Source organism: Carassius gibelio, chromosome A17 (genome assembly GCF_023724105.1).
Source record: "Carassius gibelio isolate Cgi1373 ecotype wild population from Czech Republic chromosome A17, carGib1.2-hapl.c, whole genome shotgun sequence".
In the NCBI taxonomy this organism is placed as follows: Eukaryota; Metazoa; Chordata; class Actinopteri; order Cypriniformes; family Cyprinidae; genus Carassius; species Carassius gibelio.
In genome coordinates this window covers 16,970,380-16,989,090 of record NC_068387.1, presented here as the reverse complement: position 1 = coordinate 16,989,090, position 18,711 = coordinate 16,970,380, and the positions used below count along the sequence as shown (strand labels likewise).

Below are 18,711 nucleotides of genomic sequence, written 5' to 3'. Positions count from 1 at the left end.
TTTGATACCTGCTGAGGGCAAATAAAGTTTTGAATTGAGATGGCTTCGCTTAGTCAGACAAAAACAACAAAACATGAAATCTTTGTGTCTCATGCCATTATTAGCTTTCTGCCATGGATCTACTCTACTTTTCAAATGTTTGGTGTCGGTAAGATTTTTTTTATTTGATCAAATATACAGTACAGACACTATTATTATCATTTAAAACAAAATGTATTTGAATATATTTTAAAATATATTCATTATTTCCTGTAATGGTACAGCTGAATTTTTAGCAGTGATTACTTCTGTCCTCGGTGTCGCATGATCCTTCAGAAATCATACTAATATTCTGGTTAGGTGCTCAAGAAGCATTTATATTATCAATGTTTAAAACAGTTTAATATTGCTCAATATTTTTGTGGAAAGCATGATACATACTTGGAATAGAAAGTTCAAAAGAATAGCGTTTTTTTTTTTTTTTATAATTAATAATAAAACAAATCTTACTGATCCCAAACTTTCAAACATTAGAGTAAATTGCAATCCAGATATGCAGATACATATACACTCACTCATGAATCACTGAATTTGAACAGTTGATTTTTACCATGGTAATTAAACCGAGTAATTGAGTTACTTAGTTGTCACACATCCGGCCTTTGAGCAATGGGCGGGCCCCTACCTGCCCAGTCTACACACCTTGTCTACACACTCCTATGTAAGTTTGGCATCCGCACATGTAGGCCTCGGGCACAAGACATGTGCTTTTGGATGTACATCAGATCTAAAGCTCTGAGGCTTTACGAAGTCCCTGAATTGAGGCTTTAATCCCAGTCATGGAGGAAAGTAAGCAGCCTGCATTAATCCTGCTGTAATCCAAAAGCATCTGTGTTTTACTGACAATGGAGGTACCTTGTGAAGTGTCTGGTATGTAGGTAGTGAACACACTTCTGGATGGCTTCCTAAAATGCATGTCAGTCTGCGATGTTGAGAAAAGCCTTTCAGATAATCTTGTTTGATGGACTTTATACTCGTTGGAGGTGTGAGAAAAGTGCTTAATTTATCTGTGTAAGAGAAAGCTAGTCAAAAGTCTGTTTGTGTGTGTGTTTCTCTGTTAAGGTGTCTGTTCGAAGAACTGGGTAAGATTTTGGAAATTAAATTGTTTTATCAAGGTTTAACTGGCAGGATCTTGAATGGTTGGCTAATTATTATCTGCACACAAATAGCATGTCTGGGTAAATAGTGGGAATTTTTGACTATAAATATATATATAAATATAAATATTTTGTGATTTAATGTCATGATTTACATTTTTTAGAATGCAGAAGGAAATTGATTATTTTTTTATTCTATACCTTTATTTTATTTGTTATTTTATTGCAAGATATTTATTTTATTTTAAGGTGTTTTTTTTTTATTATTATTTTGTTTTTTTTTTATGCGGGCCTAGCACACACTTATGGCCCACTGTGGCCTAATTTAAAAAACCTTAGTATCACAGCAATGTTTTTTTAATATGATAAGAATGTTATAATAAAGTTTTGCATGCTAAGGTGTTCTGTGTCTGTGTGTCTTCAGGGAATAATAAGGAAGAGGAAGAGTCCATGATGCAGGAATGGTTTACGCTGGTCAACAAGAAGAACGCTCTGATCCGCCGACAGAACCAGCTCTCTCTGCTGTGAGTTCATGTTTACCCTTTCTCTCTTTCTCCAACCCTTACCAATGGAAGCGGTAGTCTATGAGCACACATATCTATAATGTGTTGAGACCCACACTTTAAATGATTTTTCCCAGGAGACCTGAGCCCAGTCAGGTCGGGCCCCTCATTCACTCGCACCCCTCCTATAGCGGCCCTCCACCGTAAAGCAGACAAAACAGCAAATCAGTACAGACGTGTCTGCAATAATGTGATTTCAAAGACTGTATTATTCCAAACATTATGAGAATTGGATCGACCCCCCCCCCCCCAGAAAAAAAAGACTTCATTCATCTAAAAGAGGAAGCCATTATTATGACAATAACCCACATATTTACCCTTTTTTTAACTGCTTTGACAGTTTTATTTGCCTCAAAAGATGATAATGTTCATTTTTTAAACCTTTCATCCATTTCTTTATAAGAGAGAGTGAGACGTACAGAAATCTAGGCAGCTGTTCGTTCTGCATAAAGAGCGAGAGAGAGAGAGAGAGAGAGAGAGAGAGAAGAAAGAGACACGAGTTTCAAAGCTCTCACAAATGACAGATTGAAGTATTCTAATCACATTATATCACTGGAAAAGGGCTTTTTAAGTGCTCAATTAAAAGGGCCTTGATAATTTCTCTTTCTTTCATTTCTTTTTAGCCACTGAACAGGCTGTGAAGGACAAATTCTATTAGGGACGGAGTTAGCTCATTTCCAATACATTTGAAAGTGGCAAAATTTAATTTGCCGCGTGATACCCCGCCCGCCCGCCCGCTTTCCCTCCCCACCAGCGTTTCAGCGCTCTCTGCCCCCTCTGTTCCTGTTTGTGTATCGCTTATTTGCAGTAGATTAATGTGAGGTAGGGAAGGTGTTGGCGAGTTCACGAATCAATGTTTATTAAAGGTTTCTTTAAGTGTTTAATGATTTAGTAATTAACATATTGATGAACTTTTACAACTTGCCCAGGGAGAAGGAACACGATCTGGAGAGACGCTTTGAGCTGCTGAACCGAGAATTAAGGGCAATGCTGGCGATTGAAGGTAAGAGGGACTGAAAGAGGGATTTGGGGGTGAATTTGTGAAAGGCAAAGATCCTCTCCTGCTTAATTAAACCTGCTCTTTGACACCTCAGACGAGGCTCCACCCACCTTGCCATGATTTGATAGCACTGCCCATTGTTATAGCTCCCTTTATTAATGTAGATCTTACAAATCCACCCTTGGATTGGATACAATATATATGATTTACTTTCAAAACCGCAAGTATTACAGTCAAAAGTGCAGATGTCACTTCCACGTCAATATTAAATCTCTGTGATGCGCCTCGGGGTGTCAAAGAATGCACTAGTATTTATAAGCTTTTTGAGTATGTGTTATACAGACAGGTAAGGAAAGTAAAAAATAAAGCCTTTTGTGCGGTATCAAAGTTGTCTGGTTAAGTTTAATCCCTTTGACTGTGTCCTCTTTCACAAAATGAACCTTTTACAATCAATGCAAATTGATTTTCCAATTCGATGGTGACCCTCTCACCCCTTGGCTAGCCATGGTAATTTCTTTCTGCACCTGATAAGCTAGCTGATCCATCATAAATCAATTCTAATTAGTTCGGAGAGGTTGACAGTGGACATGAATAGCCAAGCAGAGAGCAGAGCTCCCCGTATTGTGATGCTGCCATTCGCCACACGATTTCTCACCTCCAGGGCTTCACCGTGGCAGATCAACATGGTTCATCTCAATATTTTGACATGCTTCTGTCTTGTTTTCTGAAAGATTGCTGTGAGCCCCCATGATACTAAACATCAAATGCTGATCCCGATAACAAGAATTTAAGCTAATAACATTCAGATGTTGAAGTGCCTCAGCCTTGTGTCCACTTATCAGCGAACATGGAGTGAGTTCCAAATATTGGTCTGGATGTACAAGGGTGACGGGGTCTGTCCACAGCAGAGGTAATTCAGTCCCTGCTGCTTGTAACAACCCTATCAGTCCACACACTGCTACCTGTTGAATTATCACTCGCAGTTATTTTTTTCCTCTCTCTCTCTCCCATGAGGCTCAGCACTTGGCATTCAGAGACAGGGTGTTTCTGAAGCGAGTCAGAGATAGTTCTGAGCTGCTGGTGAGGAGGTTTGTGCATCAGTTTCTTATTTGGAGCCCCAACGGGCTCTCATGCCCAGCCAATGCAGACAGGTAATTGCTGATTTGCTTGGTCAGCTGATGACATTGGAAGTGTAGCGGCTGAGACGTTCACACAGCGCGCACACACACTCTTTCTCTCATATCAGTGCACACTCTCTTGCTGATAGAGAAAAATACTCACCCTCCTCGCCCCCACGACTGTGCAGAAGAGAGTATACAAGTCACTGTGACCTGGAGATGAGTAACATTGAAGCCTCGTATAGATGTCATGGAGAGGTTTGAGGAACATTTAAAGCATTTTACATATCTTTTTATTTTATTTATTTATTTGATTTCTCCATTCTAAGTGTACTAAATGTTTTGTTTTCACGATGACTGCTAAAATAAGTGTACAGCAACTGAGATGTTTTAAATTTACATTTGAGTATAAAGTACAATTAAAAGGAGTGCATAATAACACATTTTAACTAGAAAGGCAAAGTTTATCAAGACAAACTTCAATTTTTGGTTCAGCAAAGCCTTATTTTATTTATTTTTAAGGTTTAATTGATTGATTGATGGATTGATTGATTGATTATCCCTTCCCTGACTAGAATGACGTATGGAACAACATTTGTCTGTTGAAATTTTAAATAAATATTAATACTTTAGATATCATTACTCACCGACTTAAATTCAGGTACACTTGTTGCCTGTTGCATTACACATTATTAGATCTGAAGCCCATGGACACCAGAAAGGGAAAGAAAATATTTTTGAAATTATAAAGGCAGGTTAAAAAGACAGGAAGGATTCAGTTAAAGTTGTAGAGCAGACAGGGTGAGTGTTAATGTCAGCTAAACGATAACCCCTTCAGTCTGTGCTCCGCTGTGGGGAGGCAAAGAAAAGTGGCGAGGCCTTCCACAATATGCCATGACTCCTATTTCTCTGCTTCTAAATTGATCCTTTTTGCCCTTTTTATCTGCCTGCCATGCACACACGCTTTCTCTCAAATTCGTCTTTTTTCCCCCCTCCCCTCTCCCTATTTCTTTCTTTCCTCAAATGCGGTGCACTCCGGGGCGTTATATTTGAAAGTGGACGTTCTTTTTTGCCGAGGGATTTCTGCATAGGTCCCCCAGTTTTGTTGTTACGGTTTTATATGATAAGCTTTTTTATATGTTTAAAATCAATATGTAATCCTGTGCAAGGGCTTATCCCCCTACAACCCCATTTGTAAATCTATTTGAGCTTTGTTACATGTCTGGGCTGCCGTATTCCTCAGATTGATTGGGTGCAGTGTGAGAATCCTATCAAATGGCCGGCTTTGATGATGTTGCAAACTCTTTCAAGATTGCTAGTTGACTGGAACTGGAGATAAGGCGAGACGACACTTTCTCATTCTGCACTATTCACTGAAATCTGTATTCATTTCCATTTAGCTGTCGCTTTCTGCATTTGACTTTCAATGTATATTACTGCACCTAATAGATGATTGTATTTGTGTAGTCGGCTGTGTTTGCTGCATTTAGAAATGACACCAGAATCTTTTTATTTATTTTAAGTATTTTTAGATTTATTTATTAAATGGTTTACAGATTGTTTTTTCTCAGCATTTTAACTTTGCTTAATTGAATTTTTCCCTATTTCTCAAAAACCAAATTAGTTACATCACTTATATGCATGCACAAAAACACAAGATGCCAGATTAGTTATTCAAACATTTAGACAAAGACATTGTGTATTTGGTTTGTTTTTGTCACTTTATTTGTATCTGATATAACAGATGGGAGATGTGGTTTGGGAATAGCGTGGTAAGAATCCAGAGACCGTTGTCCCGTCATCCTCCTTGTCATGGTTTTCCATGTTGGTCTTTGTCTCATTCCCAGCTGGCTTCTATCCAGCTCCATCTTATGCCGGAGCTCCCAGCCTGCCCAGTACTCGCCCAAATCTGCTGTAATAAGATCATGCATTATTTCCTGGATTCCTCCAACACTACTTACTTTCTCTTACTTCCTCCGAAAAAAGTTCTAACTAAAAAAAAAAACTCCACACTGTCCAAAAGTTTGCTTCACGTTTCCATACACTAAAGCGAGCAGAACATGCATGTAAAGTTTGTGTTTAGTGATATTTCAGCAGAACTCTCAGAAGAAGCTCTGCCGAGCAGGTTGCACTCTTGAATAAATTTTGCTGTGGAGGAGGGTCATGGGGATTTGAACCAGCGCATTCTTCTGTGGGTTGTGAGTGCTCACATGGTTACCATTGGTGTGCATTGTTAGGGTTATCTGAATAAGCACCAACCATGTGAGTTTTAACGTGATTGCCCAGGGCAATGAGAGAGAGAGAAAGAGGGGAGTAATCCAAAAAGGATTGACCCCCCCCCCACAACCACCACCATCTCTAAACAGCCTTCATCCATCGCTTCTTTGAGGAAAATAGAGAAGAAGGAGGCAGCAGCAACTTCCGCTAGTTTTTTCTGGCGCGCTCCAATCGCTCGTTTACTCTACCGTGTCCCTCTGCGTCCATATTCATTGTTTACCTTCTTAATGAGGGGGGCGGTGCCACTCCTGCTTGATTGACAGCTGCATGCGGCCTCTGCCGGAGGTGAAGGGGAGGATCTGTGGCTTTTTGGCTGAGAATGCTAAAGGGAAACAGGAGGAAAAGAGTTGAGGGGCTTTTTTCTCTCTCTCTACCTCTTAGGGACATGCAGGAAAAGTTTTTGTTGGTCGTAGCCTACCCTCCAGGCAGGTCTTTGTAAAGTAGGCATTGTCGTTTTTGATGGAGGGGTAGCAGAAATGACAGATCGAATTAAAAGGAGAGTTGTGAAAGACAGAGAACGTATGGAGAGCGATGCAGGATAAACAGTCTGGCCTCTAGGATGTTAAATGCGGTCAGCACTGTGGGCATGCAGGAAACGACCGGCCTGTGTTGCATTGCTAGTATAACAGAAAATTTAATTTCATATTTGTTCGTTTTTCACTAAATTGCTTACAAATTCTGCCTTTTTCGTTTCCCTTCCTGCAGCTTTCTGCAAATTTGTTAAAGCTGAGACAAATCCTTTCAAATATTTAGCATTAGCCTCTCTGAACACCAAAGACTTTCATTCAGCTCCTGGGGGCCAAATAACTTTCAAATATTGGAACTGTGTTCATTTTGTCAATGTGCTGTACTTCAAAGGCAAAGAGGTTAAACGAGAGCAAGGAGCAGGCCTTTTAGAACCAACGACACTCTCAGCACCACACTGCCACAGAAGTATTTAATCTTAATGAAATACGCTTATTTTAGGGATAGACTTTTCAGAAGGTCGAATGGGCATTTCTGGCCAAAATTAGTTTCCCTAAAACAAGAGAAGCTGATTTTGTGTGTTTTGTGAGTCTATGTGCATGAGGGAATGCTAGTAAAGCAGTGTAAAGACACTAGTACAGTCTTTTCTTACATTGGGCTGAAGAATAGGTCCGGTAAGATAACTTCCTCTTGGCTGTGAGCGGGGCCTTAATCTGCACTGGTATCAGTAAGGCCTGATCTCGTCTGCCTGGCTGATATTTCAGACCCGTTGTTGGCAGGACAGGAGCAGGTTACCTCACAGAGACTTTCGCTATAGTCACATACCTTTTAAACTTTGGATTTATGTCATTTGGATTTATGAAACCACATATGGACTTATGGAGTCACATATGGAGTCATTTTTTCCAGATAATGGAGCTTTGATTAAGTGAAAAAAAAAAATCAGATTTCTGTTGTATTTGTATGTGATTCAATCTTAGAAATGGCATCAGCGTGTCTCTTCGGAGGCGTCTGAAAGCAGTTTGTGTACTGTCCTCGCATTCACTCGTGTTATTAGATCCTTTCTGTGTGAATTCCACCATGTACCTGCTCTTCATACATTGTAATGCAATGCAGATTACGCACCTGTGGGTGCCCTGGTGCAACTTCACAATAACTCAACAACATTACGGGGCTACATTTTCTTTTTCTGAATATTTGATCCTGGGATTGTGATGTCTTAGTCGCTAAGCCAGTATATGATGTCTGTCTTTAAAGGGATACTTCAACCAACAATGACAATTCTGTCATCATTTCCTCACCCTCATGCCATTCCAAAGTTGTATGACTTTTTTTCTGGAACACAAAATACGATATTTTGAAATTCAACGTTTTTCATTGGATGGATGCAAAAAAACAACTGATAAAATTTCATATATTTCGGATACTTATGCTGGTTTGGAATGATATGAGGGTGAATAAATGATGAAAGAACTGTCATTTTCGGATCATCTATTCCCTTATGTCTTGTTTCCTGGATTCCATGTTTCCTTTCCATCTTCCAGACTGGCAGAAGACGGAGGCGCAAAAACGCAGAGAGCAGCTGTTGCTGGATGAGCTGGTCATACTGGTCAACAAACGTGACGCACTGGTTCGAGACCTAGATGCCCAGGAGAAAGAGTAAGTCCTCCTGTCCCAAGGCATTGTGGGATTGTCAGAGCCAAGATTAATCCTCCAGGCCCTATAGTGTGGTTCAGAGAGGGTTTTAAAGGCCAAAGTTTGCAGTCACCCACGTTCTCTTTGCCACCAAGCATGTTAAGGTGGTATGTGTGGGGGGGGGGGGGGGTAGAGTCAGGCAGAGAGGCCTTGTGAATATTTTAAGAGCCAAACTGAATCTGTGACGCTGTTCAGACACAGTACACGTCATAGGTGGTGGAGGTGCAGGTGGCATTCTCCTGTGTCCGTGTCCATGACCTTTGATCCTGTGTGTCCTGTATGTGTGTGTGTGTGTGTGTGTCGGCAGGGCTGAGGAAGAAGACGAACACCTGGAGAGAACCCTGGAACAGAACAAAGGCAAGATGGCAAAGAAAGAGGAGAAGTGTGTTCTTCAGTGACGGTCATTTCTCAAGCAAAAAAGGAGCAAGATGACGTGTACACTACAAAGTCTTGAAATGTATTTCGTCAGCATACACTTTATTATTGTTGTTTTAAATCTTCATATGTCGATGTGTTTGTTATCACTAAGGGCTTGAGAACTGCTGAATGCCCTGGGATGCATCCTCTTTTATTAATACCCGAGAGATTTATTATTTCACATATGCAAGTAAAAAACTTTATTATTATTAGGTTTGGTTTGTTGGATTTCACAAACAAGGTACTTAAGGAACTAATATTTGAGGAGGTAAGTTTCTGACTGAATGGTTAAATCCATTATAATTCTCGATTAATCTGAACACTAAAGCATTCAAAGCCTTCTGAATGTGTTTCTCTTTCTTACTGGAAATTATGACTCAAGGTTTCGGTACAGCATTTAAACTGGGCACATTTTCTGTTTGTGAATAGGATTGGGTTTCAAAATCATATCACATTTCAGTTTTAAGAAAATCTTTCAACATTCTCCTCTAACAAGAACTGAAATGTTTTAATTACTCAACTTTATAAGTGTAGAATATTTGAGAAGGGGGACTCAAATGTTGTTAAAAAATATATTTTGTGTTTTTTGTTTAATAAGTTTACCAAACATTTCACAAACACTTGCTTTAGTGAGAAGAGTGAAGTATTGAAAGTGCATATAGAAAAATAAATGGTCATGTTGTACATTTCATTTCAATGACGGAGGCTTAAATCTTGGAGAAGAAAGAAACTTTTTTTTTTTCAGAAGCAGTCACGATTAGTGTAATTTATTACTGTTTGCTTTTATTACTGATTAAGACGTTTTTAAAGTAACCATCTTCACAATCCTGTACATTTGCTTAAGGACTTTAATATTTATTGTATAGTTATATAGGGAGGCTTTTCTTGTCCGCATATTTACGTTTCAGGTCTTTATTGTATGAGCATCACCGGTTTATTTATTCCACTGTAATATAAATATCACTGTTCAATAAAATCCAAATGTTTCATACTCAGATCAAACAGCAGTTCGTGTGGATTTGGGTGTTGCTGAAGGATTTGGCCTTGTTTTTTCTATAGAAAATTGTCATCTTTATTTAGCTGGTAGTGAATAAACTTCGAATATAATTTTTAAAATGCAATTATTTCATTCTGTCGTTTATGCAATTCAGTTTTTATTTAAATAGTTGTAATAATTTTCTGTATTACATAAATTACCCTATTATTTTTGGTCTACTGGTTTAATAATCACTTTAGTCGATGTTTTCCCTCAACTTCTGACTCTACTGACGTTTCAGACAATCGTTTCGTTTAATAAAACTTTATGGAGTCGCACTTTGACTAAACACAACGAACGTTCTTTTTTTTTTCAATTAAAAAATCAATTTACAGCTCAAGTGGGACTGTGAAAATCCCTCTGCGTTTTACGGTTATTTCGAAATGAATGTTTGCGTTTTGTTTTGTTTGAGGTCGTTCCTTAGAGGGAGATTAAGGCAGAATCACTCTGTCCAGAGCATCTGTTTACCCTCAGACACTTCACTCTCAGCCAAACAGCCATCACCGCAGCCTCGCATCCTCCGTTAAACGAGCAAAATAAGTTCTGACAGCTGACGTCCTCCCTTAGTGCTTCTTTCTTTATAATGCTATCACATTAATTTGCTAATGGTTGGGTCCAACTGTACCTCCGTTTGTTTTTGTTTTTATTATTTTGCATTTATCACAGATGACCGTAATCTTATGAATAGTAGACACTTATTGGCACTCACAAACCATTACACGGCTGCAGTAAGGACGTTTGTTTGTTGCCTTTACTAATCGGAGAGTTTGAGCCTGCGAGTCGTTTGAAACGCATGTCATAATTGCATGCATTAGATCTGCGGTGGGCTCCGTGTAATCCCGATGAGACGGCAGCGTGGTCTTCATATCTAAATGACCGCTTTGAACTGTTTTGCTGTCCATTCAGATGCCTCATTTAATACAAGATGTGTTTTTATACATCTGATTTGTCACAGTAAAACGTGAGATGGAATATTATTATTATTATTATTATTTTGAAAACGATAACTGTCTTTTTATTGCACTTTTTATGAGTAGCATATCTGTTCAAAGCGCTTAATTTTTTTTTCTTTCTAAAAATACAATTAATAAATATTTAATTTCATTATGAAAATATGTCATGTAGGCTATTTGGGCTTTCTTACATTATATTAGAACTAATTTAATGTTATGTTTCAGCTACGCAACTATAAGAAAGTTTAGAAAGCCTTACATCTGGTATGCATTTCACTAACTCAAACACGTATAAAGATTTTAAAATGTATATATAAACACATGATCTGGGTCGTTCTATTTCACACATTTACATGCAGTAGCATTGTTTAAATGCACAATTAATTCCCTTACCTGATCGTTGATCATAGTTTTCAGGCTCAAACCGACAGTATATTTTTATTGGGAACAAAAATATCTTCAAAAGCTTTTAAATTAGTTATTCTTATATATTAAAAAGGAGCTCTCCAAAACGGTGTAGCAAAAAGTAGAGCATCCCAGCGCGAGGAGAGATGCGCGCGTCCCAGTGCGCGTTCTGTGGATCCGGGTGCTTTGAAGTCCTCGGCCTGACTTCAGGTGTTCTGCTGTAGGACTTCACAAAGTCCCTCGACCGCCGAAAATCCTTCTCTCGTCCGAAAATACACCGGTGGAATCGGTACCGAGCCTTCTGTACGAGCTTCAATATCGTATTTTAATGCATCGTCGTTTTAATAAGGACCGACAACATCGCCGACCCACTCCCATCCTGCCGGCTAAAGAAACCAAACTTTTCCCCCTCCTCTTCTCGCCTCCTCTAATCCCGAGATTTACGAGCTCAGCATTTAGAAAATTCGGCTGCAATTTGGGATTAGACAAAATACTCTTATTACAAAAGCTTCTTGCAACCTGATAACTTGATAGCCTACTTGTTCTGGCTTTATCACGGGGTCTCAGCAACATCTGAGCCAAGAGAAAAAAAATAGCAAACGGACAAACGCAGGAATTTTATATATTTCTATTGAATGGATTTAAGGATCACATTTTGTTATTATTATTCGTGTAAATAGTTTCAGAACAGGTGGAATCGGCCTTTCTGGGGGGCCTGGGACCAACACTTGTGCATTAAACAGGCAGTATAAACATTAATATGCGCATTCTGTCACCGTACTTCTAAGCAGTCCTAGGCCTATCCAATAACTTTCTCTTTAGTTTTTTCGCGTCTATTGACGGCTAACAGCGGCATCTCTGTTACTTCCAAGAGCAGGCTACTTTTGTCGATGACTTTGTTGATCTATAGAAGAACGCGTAAAGCCGCCCGGTCTTTGATTGGATGCCCCATATAGTAAAAATGTAATTTTGTTCCTCCGGCGGTCACTTGCTTTGAACATTAGGTCGCTTTCAGCTCAGGCCTCAATTAGAATGAGTTGATTTTGTGAGATCAACAAAAGGACCGAGCCGAGCCTTATTAAGATCTTCTGAGCCTTTCAGAAACAGTTAAGGAAACACCGCGCCCTCCGTGATATTCTGTTACCGTATTTTATTGGCATTTCTTTGGGAAAGTGAGGCTTGAAAGGTGCTTTCTTTAATTCTCTGAGGCTCAGACTCTCTCTGTGTGCTGATTTCGTGTTTTTTTCTGGAAGGGCCGAGTTTTTCTTCACTCCCTTTCACGTTTGCTCTCCGTCTGCCTATTAAACTTTACGGACACTATTCTGAAATGTAATTCTAAGTGGGGATTAGCCACTCATTAATATTCATGAGGCGGGGTTACAATAAAAATGAAAATAGATTAAGTGGATAAATTCACTATTTTTTGCCTCATTTTTACACCGCTTTAAATCGATGGACAACACGAATCGATCGCTTTAGGGAGTCTTAAATTTTGAATCAAGGAACTTTGCGAATTTGCGGTGGAAGTTTTTGCCTGATGTCGGATATTTCAGTAAAGGCCTTGAAGTCCTTTACTGCATAGATTTTGAATAGACGTAGCTTTAATTATAATACACTGTTTTATCCACGTTGATGAATTAATAAATTAATACTATTTAAATATGGGATAATGTCACTTTTTTTGAAGACGCTTAAATAAAACAGATTTCAAGAGACAAAACATTTATAATTCTAATTAAGCTTTATATTGTTTAGATTTTAAACGACTTCCTGTGTCTGTATCACAATAGTTAAGTATTTCGGTAAAATAATAGGCTATAATTTAAATGGTTTAGGCTTAATATTTTTAAAGCTCACACTAGGCTATAGCCTACCTTAATTTTAAATAACGACTTTTGTATGTGAAACCCAGATCCTAATATTTTCCGTCTTCAATTTTAGGAAATGTTAAATGGTATTGTCTACAATTTTCTCTATATTTTAGGTCTTCTCGAAATTCTAAAGATGTATTTGTACGATGCATGTTCTTGATGTCTTTAGTCAGCGCGGGGTGGGGCATTAAGGATGTTCAACCCATGGATTGGCTGGTTCAGCTGTCAATCAAGCAGAGACTGAGCGACGATTGGCTGGAGTGGGCGGATCTGCAGGTGTCCTACGCTCTTAGAGAGGCAGGGTTAGGAGAAGGTGATCAATCTCCATCCGTCTACATTAGCAATCATCTTAAACTAGTGACAGACACGAACGAGAAAGCCAAAGCAAATGAGTTTTATGCATTTGGTTTTAAACCCCGGGAACACACTCTGAATAGACTACAACAAGTCGTGCTAAAGGCCAGACACGTGCGTCATATCAATATTGCTGCGTGTCTGCAGCTTTGACGAGAGTTTTAGACGACATTTATTTGGTGAGGTTTCTCGGTCGGTTTGCCTTTCTGAACTCTTGCATTGGTGGATATTTTTTTATCTTCTGGTCAGACTGCAAAGATTCAGGAGAGGAGAAGGACGGAGGGTTCAGGAAAAGGTAAAAACAAATGCGTCTTTTTATTTAGATTTAAAAAAAAATATTTATTTTATTTTATATTTAACGTGTAGCCTAACACTTTCAGAAAACGGAACTAATAGGCTACAAGGTTGTGTAAAAAAAATTCTGTTAATATTGGCAACGTATTCTAGGAGTGTGGAAAAGTTTTTATTAGCCTATTGTTTTTATTAATAATAATTTTATTAGTATTAGCCAGTCATTTTTAAGTTACGCAGTAAAAATTCAAATATTTGTCATAATCGCTTAGAAGTAAATTAATTAATTTCAAAATGAATTAAATAAATAAAAATAATAATAATAAAATAAATAAATAAATAGTGACCCGTCTGTTTGAAACTAACGCGAGTAGTTTTGCAAAGATCAACGCTTCACCTCAGTGTAAACCTGCTCACTTGGAGAGTAATTGGAGAGGCGTGTTTTGATTTTTGTTAATTTATTTTGGTGATGAGGCCAAGAAATGAATGTGTTTCCCCAGAGGTCTAATCTGCATTGTAATTGAGTTAATTTGCACGTAGATGTGTTCTTTCTAACTAGTCATTGCAGAGTAAAGAATAAGCAAGGAATAGATTGGAATACACAGAACTCTAAGCGGTTCGGTTCTCTCAGCACGGGGCCCATCCACATTCATTTCCCCCTAGGTAACCAGTCGTCTCCTAAATTTGGTTAAAAATTGAATGACCAACAAACTAATAGGCCTACAACGCATTAATGAACCCTTTTTTATTTGTGTGTATGATAATGATATATATATATAGGAGTTTAACTATTTTCTACCTGTTCTGAGAGATTTCTTTAAAAATAGTTTTGTTGCAAATAATAAATTCGATTATTTCAGTAACATTTTTACACAAAGCTAAATTCAATGTAACCCCGGAGACCATGTTTATTAGACCTGCAAGTTTTGTAAAAAAAAAAAAAAAGAAATGTTATAAGTACTTTGAAACAGAACAGATTTGGGCTTAAATGACCCGACAGACAAGCTCCGCAGAGACGTAACCTGTTTAACATTTTAAATCCGTGCTTTAAAAACAATGTAAATAAAACTTGTGCTAAATATTTTATATGCATGTCTTTATTTATATATATCCTATAATATGAAATGTCAATGGAGAATATTCAAACTTTGAAATGTATCTTAAAAATAGACAGTTATAGGCATGCACAATTATATAAATATTTAGGAACGCAATTATAATTCGCTTAAGGCATGCTGGTATGCAGTTTTCACCATAATGCCATTATTATTATTAGAACATTTACGTTTACATTTATGCACTTAGCACACGCTTTTATCCAAAGTGCATTCAGGCTATAGCCTACAGTAGACTATGTAGCTATCCGTATAAAGAAAAATAAGATTGGTTGTCTATTATAATTATTAGGCTACATTAGGCTATTATCGAAAAAGGTTATACCAGAGAAATTCTTAAAGTTAATTTAAACCAATCAAGTTGGTTGTCTATTGCTTATTTATACTTTCAATATTTCAGGGAACTGCATTATCTAAACTTTTTTTTTTTATTATTATCGACAAATGGTTCCTGTCGACTCATATTTAATTTGCTTAGCATTTTCCTACTTTCTTTTCCTGTGGTTACGCATATCAGCTGTTAATATTATTTGTGTTATTGCAATCAAATTTCAGTAACTTAAATTGGGTCCGTCCTTTCGTCAAACTGCAACATCGGGGGAAATCGAACTATTGGCAAGATCTGGGGGGACCCGTGACTGCCTCTAGCATGATGTCATACCTCAAACAGCCCCCCTACGCCATGAACGGCCTGGGGCTGAGCGGTGCAGCCATGGACCTACTGCACCCGTCCGTCGGATACCCAGGTAAGGCTACACGTCTTACCTGCATTATAAACTAGGCCCATTTAACACCGCTTTATACGTGTGTGTTGCTGTTGAATTTTTTTTGATAAATGTATTAAACGTTTCAGGTACTTCAGTTAAGGGGTAAAATAAAAATAAAAAATCTTAACTTGCTGGGCCTTACATGCTTTTTGCATCGTCATTGCAACGTTTTTTTTTTTAAGATAATCCACAAAACATCTGTAAATTAGCCCGCTATAATTTTTAAACCGCTTTGAGGTCAAATAAATAAATGAACTAAATAATAACAGCCTTGTAATAATTTCCGAAAATATAACCCTAATATTCTGAAGCTATTTCACATCTAAGCAGACATTTCTATTATTCCTATAGAGCGTTGGATAATATTGCTATTGTGTGTACACTTGACACTTTTTCTTGTTGTTATTTGCAGCAACACCCAGAAAGCAGCGGCGGGAAAGAACGACATTTACGCGCTCACAGCTTGACATTCTCGAAGCGCTTTTTGCCAAAACTCGTTACCCGGACATTTTTATGAGAGAAGAGGTAGCGCTGAAGATCAACCTTCCCGAGTCCAGAGTTCAGGTACATGTGACCACTGAATGTTTAAGAGAGAAAGACTTTCTCTCTCTCTCTCTAAAAAAACTATTTAGTCTAAAAGTGTGACAACTTTCCAAAAACGTACGTTATTATCCGTTATGCTCCGCTGCTCCCCCTACTGATTTTCGCAAAAGTTCGTAGTAGTATGTTAAAAACATGCATAAGAATCTATAATCATAATTGCAACAATTGTAAATAATTGTTGCAATTATTATAAACTCCTAGGTGTTTTTAACATTTTGTTACCCTACTTATAGAGCCATTACATAGCATTAAATGCCAGGAAATTTCTACTTTTTTTTTCTTGTTTAAATTATGCATCATGACAGAATTTAATAATAATTTGTACTCTACAAACCAAAATGGTGCATTTGTTTGTGCATACTCTGATTTAACTGAAGAAATGTGGCTAATTAATGGTAGCCTACTGTACAGGATGATCACTGTGATTGATTAAAAGGCTCACTGAAGTTGATAATGCTTTTTTCTTAAGTGATCTAAGGCCTAAAGGAGCAACCCTCTGTCAATTTCCCAAGCAATTTTATTTGCTCTTAATAAGCACATGAAACAAAACGCTTTACACAGTCAGACCCTCCTTCCACTATTGAATTACCATCTCTGCTGAGAAACTCAATAGGCTGCTATCACCCAGCCATCTACAAGCACTGAAATTAGATAGCAGAAAGCCCCTGCATGCAAATTAAAGCCAGGAACTGGTAATAACTAGCTATTTTCCACTCTGATATTGCACAATGGCTCTCCAACATGTCCTTCAGACATGCACGGAAGGTCTCCATAATCATTTAATGGAGCTCTCTGCATGCATGTTTGTGTATCAGGTATAATGGACTGTGCTATCGTATTTTCATGCCTCTGTTTTTTTTTTAAAGGTGTTGTTCAACCAGAATTTCAAAGCATGTTTTTAAGTGTTTGTTTCCTCTCTCTGTCCTGCAGGTGTGGTTTAAGAATCGGCGTGCTAAATGTCGACAGCAGCAGCAGAGTGGCAGCAGCACTAAAGCTCGGCCCGTGAAGAAGAAATCCTCACCCACCCGGGAGAGCACGGGTTCAGAGAGCAGCGGCCAGTTCACCCCTCCTGCCGTCTCCAGCGCTGGCTCTTCCTCCTCCTCTTCCTCAGCCAATAACACAGGCATCACTAGCACCTCTACCTCTATCAGTACTGTCTCATCAATCTGGAGCCCTGCCATTTCTCCTGGCTCCGCACCCCCGTCTGTCTCTCTGCCAGAGCCCGTCGCTCCCTCAAACGCCTCCTGCATGCAGCGCTCTGTCTCAGGCACGCCCAGCTCCTCCTACCCCATGCCCTACAACCAGACCACCGGCTACAGCCAGGGCTACCCGACTCCTTCCAGTTCTTACTTCAGCGGAGTGGACTGTGGCTCCTATCTGGCCCCCATGCACTCTCACCACCACCCTCATCAGCTCAGCCCCATGACAGCGTCGTCCATGCCCACGCACCCCCACCACCACCACATCAGTCAGTCCTCAGGACATCACCACCACCACCATCACCAGGCCTACAGTGGCACTGGCCTGGCCTTCAATTCTTCTGACTGCCTGGATTACAAGGAGCAAACGGCCTCCTCCTGGAAGCTCAACTTCAACACTACAGACTGTTTGGACTACAAAGACCAAGCCTCCTGGAGGTTCCAAGTCTTGTGATCTGATTATTTATTTTTTTAATGCCCTCCATTTTCACCATCTCTCTGTTTTAATAGTGTGCTGAGTTTAAGGGGGAAAAACATATGGACTTCCAGATTTGAACAAAATAGTTAGTTGTTTATTTAGAGAAAAGAAAGGGGCAAAACGGCAACGTTTTTGAGGGAAATTAAAGCTATTTTCCCTTTCTTTCTTTTTTTTTGTCCCTGAAGAGACTTAAATAGATCTACTCGACGAGCCAGAGTTCTTGTTCTGAAGTTCTCATGCCTGATCTGGATTACCGTTTTTCTTCACGGGACACTGAGCGCTCAGCGACCGCTTTACCTCCACCTCTCAAACCCTGTACAGCTGTTTCGTTTTCTAAATATGGTTATTTTTTAGGATGACAGATTCTAGTCAGCTTAACGGAGCTGAATTGTGTACATATGTATTTGGGTCAGTTACATTGACCATATTTAGTTGGTGTTACTGGATTTCAAATGGTTTAATAAGACTTTGAAACGACTTTATGTAAATCTTTTTCTCAAATAATCCAAAGATCAAGAATTGGCCGCTGGACTTATTTGATATAACGAAAATAATTTTTTGTTACCCTGAAAAATAAAGATTCAAATAAATAAATAGGATTTTATATTAAGAACACCGTGTGGAAGAAAAAAGTTTTTTTTTTTTTTTTTTTTTTTTTTTGGAAGGAAAAAATAATAATTATACGTTGGACATTTTTAGAGCGGGGGATATTTGGCTGTGATATTCCAAATTAAACTAGCATTTGAAGATGTGTCGCGGTGAAAGAGCACGGGCATGATACAAATTGTTGGATGCATTTAACAGCACTTGATTTAATTGCTCTAACCGAAAAAAAAAATTATAATGTGGATAATGAAATGTGGTTTAAAGAAAAATTCCCAAATGCCAGTGAAATGCTGAATGTAGCCTAATGCAGGCGCAGATCATTACATTCATGTCCGTAATAAAGATAACTACCAATATATCAC

General features: G+C 38.6%; 2 protein-coding genes across 7 annotated transcripts in view; both read left to right on the top strand.

Annotated features, from left to right (window-relative positions):
• LOC128031815 (EH domain-binding protein 1) overlaps positions 1–9,673 on the top strand; it is a 118,770-nt gene extending 109,097 nt beyond the window's left edge. For all 6 annotated transcript variants that reach the window (XM_052620275.1, XM_052620270.1, XM_052620269.1 and 3 more), the window contains 4 exons: positions 1,561–1,660; positions 2,629–2,702; positions 8,104–8,218; positions 8,562–9,673. In XM_052620275.1, coding sequence (XP_052476235.1) covers positions 1,561–1,660; positions 2,629–2,702; positions 8,104–8,218; positions 8,562–8,652 — 380 coding nt within the window. In that variant the 3' untranslated portion in view covers positions 8,653–9,673. The remainder of the gene's footprint in view (positions 1–1,560; positions 1,661–2,628; positions 2,703–8,103; positions 8,219–8,561) is intronic.
• A 3,566-nt stretch (positions 9,674–13,239) lies between these two features.
• LOC128031816 (homeobox protein OTX1 B-like) lies at positions 13,240–18,707 on the top strand. Its single transcript, XM_052620276.1, has 4 exons — positions 13,240–13,585; positions 15,252–15,442; positions 15,876–16,027; positions 16,997–18,707. Exons 2-4 carry the CDS (start codon positions 15,346–15,348, stop codon positions 17,717–17,719), a joined length of 972 nt encoding a protein of 323 aa, XP_052476236.1. The 5' UTR covers positions 13,240–13,585; positions 15,252–15,345; the 3' UTR covers positions 17,720–18,707.
• The last annotated feature ends 4 nt before the right edge of the window (positions 18,708–18,711 follow it).

Excerpts from the sequence above, each read along its gene's own strand:
- LOC128031816 (XM_052620276.1), top strand. The coding sequence starts at position 15,346 with ATGATGTCATACCTCAAACAGCCCCCCTACGCCATGAACGGCCTGGGG. Across the intron at positions 15,443-15,875 it reads CCCGTCCGTCGGATACCCAG|CAACACCCAGAAAGCAGCGG; the intron begins GTAAGGCTACAC and ends TGTTATTTGCAG. Across the intron at positions 16,028-16,996 it reads TTCCCGAGTCCAGAGTTCAG|GTGTGGTTTAAGAATCGGCG; the intron begins GTACATGTGACC and ends TCTGTCCTGCAG.